General features: G+C 36.7%; 1 protein-coding gene across 3 annotated transcripts in view; it reads left to right on the forward strand.

The window, feature by feature from the left end:
• The window catches only part of Glra3 (glycine receptor alpha 3), a 140,221-nt gene that overhangs the window by 37,743 nt on the left and 86,503 nt on the right, over positions 1-15,975 (forward strand). For all 3 annotated transcript variants that reach the window (XM_075986787.1, XM_075986789.1, XM_075986788.1), the window contains exons 2-3: positions 2,713-2,840; positions 15,709-15,776. In XM_075986787.1, coding sequence (XP_075842902.1) covers positions 2,713-2,840; positions 15,709-15,776 — 196 coding nt within the window. The remainder of the gene's footprint in view (positions 1-2,712; positions 2,841-15,708; positions 15,777-15,975) is intronic.

Consider the following 15,975-nt stretch of genomic DNA (forward strand, 5'->3'; position numbering starts at 1 on the left):
TATTCTGAACTGTTTGGCAGAGCTGAGAGACTATAATATCTATATTATATCTCTATATATATCTACATATATATGTATGTATGTATGTATGTATGTATATGAGAGATGAGCGACTATAAGGCAAAATAATATCATCTTGAATACTTGATGTCCAAACACCATGTGTGTTCTAGGTCAGCTTTAACTTTCTTGAAGTTTTGAGGATTAAGAAATCATTTATGCTCCATTAGCCAACCCAATCTAGGTAAAAGAGAAGGCAGCATCTCAGTCACAGTATGGGTTTCTAGAAAAGAACAATTAAATGAAAAAGAAAAAGTTTGAGTAAGACGTGGTGCCCGTGTCCATAGTCCCAGTACTCAGTATACTGAAGTTGGAGAATTCTAAATACTTTGTCACACAGGGTAGGATAATAAAGCCCTGTTTCAAAATGGATCTAAAAACACAAATACAGTCCTACCTTTACTCAACAAAGATTCTACCCATTTAACTGCTAAGTTCCCAGACCAAATTTATGGTTGGTGTTTCTACATTGACAGACATATTCTAGAACTTTTTTTTCTACTTATATTTACTCGGTGTGTTTTTCACATCATGCATCCTGATCCCATTCATTTTCCTGTCTATTCATATCCACCCTCTGCCCCTGCAACCCCCACCCCCAGTGAAACAAAATTTAAGAGAAAAACAAAAATAAAAAAAGGAAAAAAATTCATCATGGAAGCTGCCATGTGACACAGTGAGTCACACAGGAAACTCCTTTGTCCATATATCTTTTCTTGCAAGTGTTTGAGTGTTCATTGTAAAGAGTCATTGGCCGGCATAAATGGTTCATCCACTGACACAGTCTATCTGAGCTAATGGGAGCTCACCAAATCCGCCTGGACTGGGAAGGAACAAGCATAGGACCAAACTAGTTCCTCTGAATATAGTGGACAATTGCATGGCTGGGGCAGACTGAGGGGCCACTGGCGGGGTGGCACCAGGATTTATTGATACTGCATGCACTAGCTTTTTGAGAACCTATTCTCTTTGGATGTATACTTTGCTCAGCCTAGATATAGTAGGGAGCGCCTTGGACCTTCCCCAAAGCAATGTGCTTTACCCTCTCTGGGGAATGGATGGGGGGGGTAGCAGGGTATGTGAAGGGAATGGGAGGAAGGGAGTGAGAACTTGGATTGGTATGTATGATAAAAAAAAATATAGTTCTTTTCTTTTAAAAAAATAAAATAAAATAATCATTGGTCTGATTCACTGACTCTAATTACTACAACACCTACGATGCTGGGCCCTCACTAGGACTTTTCTTGGATATCCTGCTGTTGTGGCTCTGTGTTGTGGAGATCCTGCAGCTTTGGTTCTTCGTGCCAGGCCCCTTCACATGGTCCAGCATATCACACAGATGGGGTGAACGTGGCCATAGGCCAAGTCGCAACCCTGGCTTGAATCTAGGCAGCCACAGGGTTGGTCAGCTCACCAGTTCTCCCCTGCCCTCACCACTTGAGTGAGCTCTCCAGCATTACCCTGGCTAAGTCACCCTCGCAGCAATGAGGGAGCGGTGGGTCCAATTCTCCTGCTCACATGTCCTCAGGATGGGCTCTACCCAACCTGCACCATCAAGCCAGCGCTACTGTGTTGTCCAAGTGAGGTGCATGGGCAGCTCTTCCGAGTGCTGTGCCAGGTGAGGGGCTGGAGCAATGCTACATTTCTGAGCCCAGGACCAGGTCCTCCATCTGTCTCATGCACTAATGATTGGGTGAGTGGGGCATCTGTCCTCTACCTGTGCCAATATGTGTGAGAGGAGTAACGGACACAGCGCTCCCTTGTTTGAAACTTTGGAGCTGGGTCACCTACACTCTGATAACAAGACCAGGGAGGATCAGGTCTGCTTTCCTGAGCGCTGCAACTGGTAAGGGAAAGAAGGGAGAAAAGGGGGGTTTCTTTTCTCCACCCACACCATCGCTGACAGAGAAGTAGTGGGGGCAGTTTCCCATGCCTACCACTTCAGGGCTGGCTCACCCAGACATCCACCAACAGGGTTTGCACAATTGTGTTGCCCAGGTGAGGTTTAAGGGCCTGTTCTTCCAAATGCTACAGCTGGTAAGGGCTAGGGTCAACTTTGCCAACTGCTTCAATCTCTGATGGGGAGGATATGTTAACAAAATTTATACAACAGAGAAACAGCATACAACTATAAGTAAATGAATTGAACAAATTGCTATTAATACAGGAGGCATTTTAACTGAATGAAGAACAATATTATCTACATATTTATAATAGTTGCATTACTGCTGAGCAAAATGTACAAAATCTAAAAGGCGGGAGTTTTGTTTCAATAGAAGCAATGAAAATTACACATCACAGCTGCACTTTCATATTTTTATACCTCAAGTACTAAGGATACCTTTAGCCAAAATGGCAGTCTGACATCACGTATGCGTAAACAGATTCTGAAAGCTTGAAAATTTTGAATAGATTGTCTCCAGGTTTAATACAACATGAAGCCACCACTAACAAATGAAAGAATATATGTAACATTTTATTAATAAGCATTTGTCATAAATTCATAAATATTTGTCTCATAATGTTCACTGTGTGGCATTTAAGTTTCCTTTGGTGTTCTTGCCAAAGATATTCTTACTTCACATTTGACTCTTCTAGGAAGCAGTATCTGACTTCTGTTTGTAAAGTCTCTCATTTTCTTTTCATCTGCAGTTTGGTCGCCACAAAGGAAACGAACAGTGCAAGACCTCGCAGCGCTCCAATGTCCCCTTCGGATTTTCTGGACAAACTAATGGGGCGGACATCAGGGTACGATGCAAGAATCAGGCCTAACTTCAAAGGTAGCTATTCTGTGTACTTCCTCGGGTGTGGTGTGCTTAAAGAAGTGAAGTTTTCAAATTGATTCTGCCAGAAACTCTAGCACTTATTTCCAATAGTCTTTGAAATACTGTATTAATAAGAGCTGTGCCTGCAAGAGAAAAGCCGTGTTCATGTTTAAAGAAAGCATAATGTGCCTGGTGTGGACAAACAGTACTGTTCTTTCCTTAATAGTTATTTATTATTTGGTTGGTTTTGGTTTTTCTGAGACGAGGCCTTGCTGTGTATTCCATATAGCCAAAGCCACTGTCATGCTCATGGCTATTGTCCTGCCTCAGTGTCAATAAGGTAGTATTATAGGTGTTTTCCACCATGCCTGGTTTCTAAATACCTGTATGTCTTACATCAGCTTTTTGCTAGAGGAGTGTGTGTGTGTGTGTGTGTGTGTGTGTGTGTGTGTGTATTAATGCCTATCTGTTATCTCACTGCCTGGAGCAAAAGTTTAGCATCAGTAGTCCAGATTTTATTTCTATTTCTATAAACCAGAAGCAACCAGAAGAAATAATAAATTCCTTTTTAATTTTCAGGATGGGAATTAAATGAACATATTTTTTGAGCTCTGGTTTGCCTAGAAACTTTTGTTGTAAAATTTAGGCACTTGTTAGAACAATCTATGTTTTAGAGAATATGGGTTATTTGATGCATAGTCATCCATCCTGATAGTTTGTTTGCTATTGGCATCTTATATTAAAATAGTTAATTTATCATAATTGATGGACTAGAGCCCCTACTTTGCCCTACAGCTCTAGCTTTGTGTTGTGCAGTTTTCACAGGCTATACAAATTTATAAATAGCATATTATCTTTATATCATTTATACATCCTCATCATAAGTATAGATTTGCTACACTAAAATTCCAAATTTTAAAATTGCATAGGAAAAATCAGATTTATTAATATTATTCATTCATATCAAACCACCAAATTTCTTGTGAGTGGTAAAATGCCACTTAGTTCAGAGCAATCAAGTTGATTGTCGTAGACATTGTTGCAGCTTTTGTATTTCTCCCTCAACTCTTTTCCTTTTCACTCTTTCATTTTTTAAGAATATTTTTTCTCTAGAAAATGAAATTGGAAAGGAAAGGATGAGCCAGGCCTTTGCTTGGTGTTCGCTGTTGAGTTTTGCCCCTTACAATGGCCTGGCTGTGGAATACCCCTTAAAGACACAAGTGTTTGCGCACTTGGTCTCCAGCTTGTGGGATGTGCTATAACTTCCAGCTGGTAATGTCTAACTGGAGGCAGGGTGGCTGGAATTAAACAATTTAGCCTGACCTGAGCTCTCTGCTTTTCTGAAGACTTGTGAGGAAGCCATGCATTAAATTCCTGCCACCTGGACCAAGCTGGTCCCAGCCAAACTTTCCTTGCCGTCATGGATTGTGTACCCTGAAACTGTGAGCCAAACAAAGCCTCCTTCCCTTACTCACATCGTTTCAGTACAGTAATGTGGGATGTTCCTGATGCACAAGGCTTGCCAATGATGGGAAGAAGGCTTTAGTCTGGAGGCACCAGAAAGTATCTTGTTTGTACTAATTGTCAACAAAGTTATTTATAATGTTTCAAACTGTCCTGATGCCAACTAAGAACAAGCTTGTTTCACAGGAAATGAGGAAGGAGAATGATTCTGAGGTCCTTTTACTCATTCCTGCTCCGCTCAGTCTTCATTTGTATTGATATAATACTTTATTTCATCTGTCAGTTTAATTTAAAAGTCTTTTACTTTTTATGCCATTAAGCAAATTATGAACTTCCTCCCATCTTCTTTGATACATTAATTAATTCTCACTTTTATTTGGCAATACAATTATCCCTAGACAATAAAAACTGTTTCCAGATCTTCTTTAGTGAAGCAAAATTTTTTCTGGTATCATTTGAAACTTGAAGCAATCTTAATAGAACAATTGAACAGCAAATAACAGATTAATCATATTATAGTAACATTGCATTTAACTAAAATATTCTAGCAGACACTCTTGAAACTTACTTCTTTTCGTTGTTACTAATCTTGACTTGTTCCATTGGCCTTTCATGATCTTTATTATGATTTGGACTTCAGCAGAGAGTATTGTCAATAAACATTCAATTCTCAAGTCCTCACAAATATTTATTTTATACCTGTTGATATCTTATTTTATCTCTAATGTTGACTCTTTTGAAAGATAGAAATGACATTACTTGTTTTCATAGTGTCCTTGTGATTTCTCTTTACTTGTGGTATTTATAAATTAATACCTTTCTGAATGTATTACAAATCAATGAACACTGCTAGTGTTCGTCTGACTCTGTTTACTTATATGTAAATATGCATAGATAATATTATATATATATGCTATCTATAGAATAACACTTAATGTATTATACCTACATATTTTGTTATATTAGCTGAATATTTTAAGAATATTAGGGGAGAAGAGTGGGAGGAGGGGGAGAAGAGTGGGAGGAGGGGGAGGGAAAGGGGAGGCTGGGAGGAGGTGGAAATTTGTTTTTTTTTCTTTATTCTTCTTTTATCAATAAAAAAAACAAACAAAAAAAAGAATATTATTTTCTTATTTTGAGCTATTCCTGTGTACCAAAACACAATTTTTCTTGCTCTTTTGGGGAAACAGCTTTCTCTTTGTATGTCTACATATTGTAAGATCATTGTGACACTGTCTATTGAGGAAGATACTTTTCTAAAATTATATATGTCTACATAGTCAAAGTATATTATAGTTTTGTTCTACTTTTATTTTTTAAAATGTTTTAATTAAAATAGAATCACTTTTGTATTACCTTTTATCCTTCCAGCCCCTCACAGTTACCCCTGCTCTAATCACTCCTAAGCCCCGAAAGTCTCACCTAGATAGCCTCTTTTAATTACTGTGTTGCAGATAGATATGTGTAAACACACAAATATTTAAATTACTCTTGTTTCATGTAGATATGCACACATGTATAAATACATTCTGTGGAGTCTGTTACTGTTGATCGTGCATATATGTTCCAGGGCCTAACACTCTCCACTTGACAACCAACAAGCATGCTCACTTCAGGGAATGTCGATTCTCTTCCCAGCAGTTGTTAGTTTCCTCTAGTTCTTTGCATAGAAGTGGGGCAGCAAGACATGCCCCTTCAATGTTATCATATCCATTGACATTCTAGGAAAGACTGTGCCTACAGATGATGTGTTGATCCTCTGGATCTTAAAATATTTTCATCCTTTCTTCTATGATAGTCCCTAATTCTTAAATGGAGGAGCTGTGATACAGATATATTGATTGGGGTCCTTGCAGTCCATTGACTTACCTTTAAATTACTATTTATATAGTAATTATCTAGCTTTTAAGTTCAAAACATTCTCAAATAATCAAAATAACAAATACAATAAAAAACCCACCTTTTAAAATTAATCTACTTCACTGCAAGTTAGTGATCTGAAATCATGACACTCAATCCGTTACTAGAAGCAAGACCATTAGCTTTGATAACCACTACAACTAGCAACATAGCATGAAGATATCACTTCCATCTAACTTCCAAATTCCCAATTATACTTCATCAGCTATTTAAATAATAATGATTCCTTAATAGTGCTATCCAGTTTACAATCACTGTCTGAAACATCTCTTCATTTTTTTAAAATTGAAAGTATGCTTTTCATACACTATATTCTCATAAGTTTCCACTCTCTTGAATGATCCCATGTCCTCCCAATCTCCCCACCTGCTCAAATCCATACCCCGTTCTTTCTCTCTAATTAGAAAACAATCAGACATCTAAAAATACTTTGGCATTAAAGTATTTTTTTCAGTTACTTAGAAGAATATAACTTACCTCTCATTTGTCAAGTATTTCCTCAACTGTATTTTCTTTATAGTTTATCTTGGCTGTATAAGTTTATCTTGGCTATATTATTATAGGTTGCATATTACCAAACATAGTTTATATTGATATTTATCATTACTGATAACTTTCACATTGTTACCCATTAAGATATATATACATATAAGAGATATATCTAACTAAATATACACAAACATTACATACACATGTTTGCAGATATTTTTGTATTTACTTTTTTAAGTGATCACTGAAGACCTTGGTTTTACATTGATATTTACAGGTCTATAAAGTTTATATCAGTTTCTCAGTTTTCATATTTTCTCATCTAAGAGCAGGAACTTGACTCCCATTACCCTCCATACAATTATTTATTTGATCAAAGTGTAACGAATCTCTGGTGCTACTTTGTTTTGTTTGTTCCCCACATTGGTTGCAATCTGAAATCCTTCTTTGTGTATCCTCCTGAGAAGAGTGTTCCTCAAATTCCATGTCTATGGGTTAGGAACAGAAAAGCACACACTCCCTGTTCTTTCCTGGATCTTAAACCTCATCATATTTCTCACTGTATAATGCACTTCCCACTTGATCTCTACCTAACATGCCATGTCTTGTAGCCGTTCCCTACAGAAATACAGGAGAGAATCCTGCAAAACTCTAGGGATCGCCGACACATACACCTATCTTACAACAGCCATCTGAAAAAAATTGGAACTGCATTTCTGTGAATAGAATAAATGAATTTCTATTTTTATTCCTAAAGTACAAATTATAAATCTGTATTTATAGTCATGAAGAATATTTTGCTCATTTAAGAAAAAAGAGAGTTCTCCCAAATGACATGTATATTCATTTAGCTAAAATAAAAACAAATCTCTAGGTTGGGTTATTTTTCATCTTTAATTATACTGTCTTTAAGAAGGGTAAAGCTTTGGTACAGAATTCTGTTACAAAATCCTTAGAGTCATTCTTATGAAAATTTGCGTTGTTTGTTCTACACTGGCCCAATGAACACTTTCTCCACTGTGATTAAAAATAACATCTCCACCAAGTGTCTGAATTGCACTTTGATATTCTGCTTTTCCTTCATTTCTAAACTTAAAAGCCATGTTCTATGTCTTTAAGGGACATTTAAAAGAGAGATTGCCACTGAAAACATCTGCAACTACTGTCATTTGCTTTTCAGGCCAAGGATGTGGACGGTAATGAACAATTTAAAAGCACAGTTGGCCATATGGATGCTGTAGCAGTTATTTGCTCTGTTGCTAAACATAGGGGTGTATTGGATGGATATAACAGCTTTCACATTGGCACAGAGAAGTAACAGATTGGCCAAGGGCTGTTAAACAGGTGCCGCCAGTGATAGCAAGTAGATTTACCATCTTCTCAGAGTTTCATACTCCATAAAAGTTTTCTAAAGATACTTAAGATAAAAAGGAAACTCCAAAATTGCTGGCTCCTCTGACCTGTTCAAGTTTTATGGGTAGAACATAGTTTATTTAAAGCATGACCATGCTGTATTTATCTCGTTCTTTGATTCTCTCTCCATGCTCACTGTCCTCAGCTGGGCCCATTCTTTATTACTCTCATGCCATTACAAAAATCTCCTAAATCCCACCCTCCCAAACTTTCATTACTCAGTAAAATTAGGGATTCCACAACAGTGTAAGGATACATCCTTGTTCTAGTTATTTTAGTTTGCTTTGATGAAATATCAATAATTAAAGCAATGTGGCAATGAGAGAAGTCACGGCATAGAGGCGACAGTCCAAAACAAAGGGAAGCCAAGGCAGAAACTTGGCGACAGAAACCAGAGCAAAGAGCATGCAGGAATGATGCTTACTTACTGGCTTGTTCAGCTTGCTTTTTTATATAACATAGGACACCCGTCCAGGGTTGACATCATCTACAATTGATCTTCCCATATCAATCATTAGTTTAAAAAAATGTACCAAAGACTTACCCCTGTAGGAGCCAGCCATGATAAGCTAAATATGAACAGATCATCCAAAGGAAGTTCTTTACTTCCAACCATTATCACCTGATAGAGTAAGACTCAGCCATTGATAAGTTTAATGGAAGCCTAAGTCTCAGTAGTTTACCCTGAAGCAATACCTGGTTGCAGGAAGGACAATAAACTAAGATTACCTGAGCACCACCCAAGAACAGACCATACAAAAGAAATGCCTAACATTCCAACTGCTGTAGATAGAACCACCTACCAGCACACACTTACCAAGACACCCCTAAACAGCCAATCAGATGTTCTAAACCTCAGAAACCTCTCACCCCCACCTTTACTACTATAAAAACCCAACTCTAACTGAGTTTGGGACTCTCCATTTATTCCACTCTGTTAGACATGCGGAGAGACCAAGGTTGCAAACTTGCATAAAATAAAGACTCTTTGTTTTTACTCCGTCTCCTTGTTGGCTTTTGGGGGACTTCGCAGATTTGGGCATAATAATCATAGGCCCATCTGATAGAGGCAATTTTTCAGTTGAGGTTTCCCCTTTCAGGGTGTCTCTAGCTTGTGTCAAGATGATATTTTTTTCTTTTTTCTTTCTTTCTTTCTTTTTTTTAAAGATTCACCACATTGCTGCTTTTATTAAGCTCTACACCACCTCTTCCATCAAGGAAAGAGAAGCAACCACTTCACTTGGTCTCAATATCGTTCGTAAGATGAAAGAGGCAATGGATGGCTTCAAGTATCTATAATTCATGCTCATGAATGTTACTGGGAGAACCTAAAGGCACCTTTGGAAATGAAAATGACAAAATTTGATCAACACACTCTTACAGTCACATTATCAAGCATCTATAAAGGCCCCAAGAGGATCATGAAGTATATAACAAAAACTTTGACATAACAAGAGTCCTGGATCTAAAACATTGACCTTCATAACCAAATTCATGTTTATTTTAATATTTCAAAATGATATAAATATATTAATATTATTTACATATGCACATGTCTTTTGAATGAGTATGTATTGTACTTTTTAAAAACTTATTTAGAATTTGATGCCTGAATTCATTGTCCTTTTTTGCATAGGGAAGAATGCATAAACTCTTAACTAATTGATTGAATATCAAATAGCATTTGTGTGGATTACACACAGGCAAAAAACATATCTGACAAGACAAAGTATGAAGTTTAGAGCCGAGACCACCAGAAGTTTCTTTATTTTCACATTAAATTTGAAAATGACTATTTACTTTGTTAATGGCCTACTGCATTTTGTTGGTGACATCATAGAGTGGCATGGACTGTATTTGTGGAGCTTTAACTGGCAATCTTTCTTTTTGTCCTTGCTCTTTTGTAGAAGCATGTTAGTTTGCTCAGGACATTCTTTGACCTTTATATTCAAATCTCTGTTCAACAGAGAGTGGCATTACCATATTTTAGGGAAAAAAAATCAACGATTTCAGTGGTTTCTCCTCGTAATATGATATTTACTCTTTAAACCTTTGTGGGATAATGAAGATGTGCCCTGAGACATTTGTTCATTAAAAAAATGCTTTAGAGTTGAAAATTTTAAATTATTTTGTCCTAATTTTATTTCCTCTGCTATTATTCATACTTTTTTTGAATTAAAATCACACGTAAAAGATGCTACGAAAATTAATTAGAGAAACAATTAAATTACCATTTACTCTATGCCTAGTGCAAATCAAAGTTTTACAGCAAAGGCCCTTCTCGATAAAAACAAGGATAGCAAGTTACCTCCTTCTGTTTTCTTTATCTCAATTTCAACAAATGATTGGGGCCCTGAGTCCTTTGGCAGCTCCCCAGGCTGTGGTCCCCAGAGTACTGGTATCTGCATCTTATTTTGCATCTCCATCTGCATTTTATTTTAAAGTGAATGAAATCAACACTAGCAAATTCGTGTTTTTCTGTTTAAGGGAAAATCAAAAGGTATGACATAATTAGTCTGAAAGTGAAGACTGACCCTGAGACCTGTATTCCTGCTGTAATTAGCCAGAGAAAATAGCAGTGTTTTGCTGTTAGGTGGAATCACACCTTAGGAGCCTGGAAATGCCAAATGCTCCCTCCAAATTTTAAGGATACCATCCACCTGTGTGTATGTTCAGAGGCCCTCACTTTAGACTTACATAGAGTGAAGGAAAAATTTACCTCTAACACTTAACTGTGATGTCACACTTTCCTTTTGATGAAATATAAAGAAATGGTGGAGTAAAATCCCTATTCTCTTCCTTTATTTAAAAGTTTTTATTTTCATTTACGTACCAAACAGTTTCCCCTCTGTCCCCTCCTCACTCCTCCCAACACTGTTTTCCTCCCACCCTTTACCCCCATCCACTCCTCAGAAAGGGTAAGGCCTCCTCCAATGAGGAGCCCACAAAGTCAAGCATATCAAATTGAGGCAGGACCAAGCCCCTCCCTTCTGTATCATAGCTGAGCAAGGTGTCCCTCCCTAGGGAATGATCTCCAAAAAGCCAGTTCATGAACTAAGGATAAATCCTGGTTCCACTGCTAGTGGCCCCACAAACTGGACAAGCCACAGAAATGACCCACAGTCAGAGGGCCTAGTTGGGTCCTATGCAGGTACCCCAGCTGTCAGTCCAGCCAGAGAGCTCCCACCAGCTCTGGTCAGCTGTCTCTGTGGGTTTCCTAACCACAGGTTCTATGGATATTTACCTCAATTTATCTCAATAAGATATTTTTTGCTCATTTGTTTGATTTTTCTATTTTCAACTTTATGTTTGAGATTATAATATTATTGAAGTATTTCTCGTTTTCCTTTCCTCCTCTGAACCCTTCCTACCATACACCATTCATGCTCTTCAAATTTATGTTTTTATTGAGTAATTGAATTGCATCCATATATGTATATAAACATAAATATACATATATTCCTAAATAGAAACTGTTCGATCATATTATTAATTGGGTGTATATTTTCCGGGCTGACCGCTTAACACTAGAGAGCCATTTACTGTTCTTTTCCCTGGAAATGACTCTCCCACTAACAGCTTTACACATTGCTTATTATTTTTTGTGTAGGGTCGAGAATTTATGGAACTTTTCCTATCTGCCTTGGGATTCCATTAATGCCTGTTTAGTCAGTTCACATTTGGAGAGTCATGGTGGTGAGACTTTTGTATGCTGCTTCTGATATTGCTAGCAATCATGACCCCACAGCAAATGCACTGAGTGTTTGACTCTTGCAGTCTCTCAAACTTCTCTTTGGTTTGTTTCCTGAGCCAAAGGTATGAGAGTGTTTGGTAGATGGACTCAATATGACTGGGCTCCAAAGCTTAGCCTTCAATTGGTGTGGGTTTCAGAAACAAAAAATTTAATGTTGTAGGCATGTGTTTTTATACTCACACAGAGGATAAAGATTGAATCATTTTTATGCAACCACCCATACCCCAAACACAAAATTATTTTTAAATCATATTACCTTCACATAGTTAGAATTTTGGATTTATGCCACATTTGCTATCTAAAATTATTGTAACAGTGTGAACATGCACAAGTCATGAATATGGCATTGGTCCCCTTGCTGACACTATTTTAGAAAGAACGTTAGGTCATTCGCAAAGGTCACGAATCATCATCTTGTAATTTTCTACAGCAGTGTTGGGAAGTGAGGAGGAACTTCAAAATTTACAAACAAAACAGTATTCCCACTTTCAATTTTTATAAGAAAACCTAACTACATATTAAGAATGAGAGAAATACAAAAAAAATGCATCTGTAGGGAAGGGAGCTTTAAGGCATAAGAGTCTTATGTACTCCATCAAAAGTTAACAGAAGACATCTTCAATTAAAATGAAGAAATGAACCTCCAAAGAAGAAATGGGCACCATGGAAAAGCATCCCATGAAACAAGGCAGTGGGAACATTTCCCAGTGCACTGTTGGCAGCACACATTTTAACCAGGTTGTCTGCTATGTTATAAAGAAAAATATATTGGGTTATAGGACCAAGGAAAATGAAACTGCTATAGTATCTAAAGAGTTGCATACATAGACAGATGGATAATCTAGATATTTCAGACCCTGTGGTTATGACACACATGGAGGAAGCTATGTGGAAAACAATACAATTATCAATTTCGAAAAAAGGATCTATAAAAAATGAAATTAAATTAGGTATTTTTCTGGCTTCCTTTGTTTTCCCAACTCTTTGTAAATTGACCTAATTCTGACCTACTTTTCCTCTGAACATTGCTCTTCTGTGAATACAAATTTGTTCCCTTATGACATACATAAACCTTTATATTCAAACCCCTGATCAACTAGGGGTGGTAATACCACACTCAGAACATGTGTATAAGTTAACAAGACACTTGGAGAATATTTTCATTGCTACAATAATTTTAGAAAATGAATATAACATAAAATGATAATTTAAATCTGTGCAGGTAATAAGATATCAAAAATATTTTTGTGTTTGGGGTATGAAGAGAAGATTCAGTCTTTAGCTTCTGTGTGAGCATCAGAACATATACCTACACCATTAATTACCTCATTTAGATTACTTTAGGTAAATACACAAAGAATCTCTCTCCTTTCTGTTCTTATTGTTGGTGTGTGTGTGTGTGTGTGTGTGTGTGTGTGTGTGTGTGTGTGTTGTATGCAGATGTACATACCATATACTCAAATGTAGGAATCAGAAGTGGGTATTAAGTGTCTCTCTATATGATTTTGTCCTATATTGCCTTGAGAGAAAGTCTCTCACTGAACTGAGAGTTAGCTGTTTAGGCTATAATGACCAGAGAGTTCCTGAAACCCACTAGTCTCCACCCATCAACGTTGGGGCTGCAGGTACATACATGTATGTCTAGATGATTTTATTTGGGTACTTAGGATTGGAACTCAGGTCCTTATCTTTGCATAGCACATACTTTTACCCACACAGTCATCCCCCAAGTTTCCAACAAATCTGTTTAAAGAGTTAATGATTATTTTTCTATAAAAAGAAAGATAAAGATAGGCTTAGAGGCTATTTTTCTATACTAAACTTGAAAATAAATTTACTCTTATGTATTAACTAAGGAAATAAAATAAATTATTCTCATATGTTAGCTTGTATATTTTTATAAAATTAATTTAAATAAATTTTAAAGCAGAGAAATTTAACATATACAACAAAATGTTTCATTTACATAATTATCAGCTAATTACAAAACTTGGGGCCAGATAATTGAATGTTTGTAGAACATTATGTAAAGAATATTAGGGGAAAGAACATAGAGTAAGAAAATATGATTTTTAAAATTTGACCTGACGGTGCTACTTATAGCACCTAAAATGGCCTCTTTGGCATTTGATAACTTGGATATCTTGATGAATAAGTGGTATAATATTGCCCACTCCTGGATTATCTTGGAGTAAATAATATCTTGTACTTGGTAAGAAGTTAAGAGTTAACTGATCCCAGATCTAGCTCTGGTACATCAGTGTCTCTCTGTGAATCTTCCATTTGCTCTACACAGGCTTTAGAAATTTAGTGAGGAAGTGAGTAACTGAACCTAATAATAATAAAATTCCTTGACTTTATGGTGACTGCAATCAGACATTGAAAAGGGATTGGATAATTGTTAAGCAAGGAATCTTCTCTTTCAATAAAACATTGGCAGAATCATCAAAATTAGCTTTTAGAATCCTAAAAATAAAGCACATGCTCGTAACAGTCTGAGAAGTGTTTATTCAAGAAAATTGATGGAATTCTTTAACACCAGAATGTATTTAAACTTGGTTTCATGCCCAGGTTTATAGTAGTCTGAAATGCACCATTGCAGCAGCTTCTACGAGAACAAGCAGCGCTGGTCGCTCTTTAGATAGGATATCTAGAGAGGGTTGTCATTGTGTGGCCTGTCCATACTGTCATGACAGAAGATTATAATTCCTTGCCTTAGACCATATTTGGGGAATGTCATGATTCTCTGGACATTTGTTGAAAACAATCAGAAGCTGGATTTGCTCTCTATTGTTCCCAACTGCAAGTAAGAGTCTGTTCAGTATACTAAACAAACCTGAGGTATGAGAAGCTTATGAAACTTGGAAAAGCTCTCCTATGTTCTGACAACTGTGGAAGTTATACAGGGCTGAGGGCTATGTGTACACCCAGAGGACACTGAAGAGAAGACCATTCTGACGGAGTCTGGGCCCTGTGCTAGGAACAGAAAGATAAGATAGAGAGTAATATCTTCCTGAGCGTAGAAGCTGTTCCTCAAAGAAAATGACACTCCCTGACTGAGTACATAATTACAGGCTCAAGAAACTCAAGAAACCACTCTCCAACCATTCTGACCTTAAAGCTCACAGAAAAAAGAAAAATCAGTGACTAGAAATCACTGTAAATTGCTGACCAACAAAGAATACAATCTAAAAGCAATAAAAACTGTGAATTGGAGGTAAAAGCGTGTTTGGGACTGAAGGTGTACCATGACACATTGTCTAGATATATATCACCATAGCTTATGTAATGCTTCCTATTTTCAACAAAGTTTTAGAAGACATGCAGAGACAGAAAAATATTCTGAGGAAAAGAACAGAAGAATTTCTCTAAAGTGATTCATATGTGACTATCTTCATCATGTGACTATCTATCTTCCTCATGTGACTGTCTTCATCATGTGACTAACTTCATCATGTGACTATCCTCATCAGACAGTCAGTAATCAGCTACTAATTCTAGGTTAAAATATTGACTCTGCCTTCTCATTTCCTTCTTGCTTGTACAAAGTCCGAGATCAGCCAGGATTGGTTGCATTTGGTCTTTCTAGGGCATGAAAATAGACCTCCACAATATGCAGTCTTTATATTCACTAGAATACATTTTTATATATGACACAGTATTTATGTTCAAAGGACATCATACCAACCTTGAGAGTTTTCACTAAGTGCAGGAATGTGCATCTGTGCACATACAAAAAAAAAACTCTTTTTTTTTTTTTACAATAATGAAAAGCACAGAATGACTTGGACATATTTTAGGTAGGCATCCATCAGCCTCTATAATATTCTTCTCTTTTTCCAGGGCCTCCGGTTAATGTAACATGCAACATATTCATAAACAGCTTTGGCTCCATTGCAGAAACAACTATGGTAAGTCTCTCTACTTTGTAACAAGTTTCACACCTGATTAATTTGTAATTACATTAGTGGGAATTGACAGCTTAATTTGATATAATGAGATTTTAATAAATGAACTTAGTGGAATGACTAAATTACTATCAACTATAGATAATAATGTCTATCTAGAAACTATTAAAGAACAAAAAAAGCATTAAAAACAAGATTGGAT

The sequence above is a fragment of the Microtus pennsylvanicus genome, chromosome 9 (assembly GCF_037038515.1).
Source record: "Microtus pennsylvanicus isolate mMicPen1 chromosome 9, mMicPen1.hap1, whole genome shotgun sequence".
Lineage (NCBI taxonomy): Eukaryota > Metazoa > Chordata > Mammalia > Rodentia > Cricetidae > Microtus > Microtus pennsylvanicus.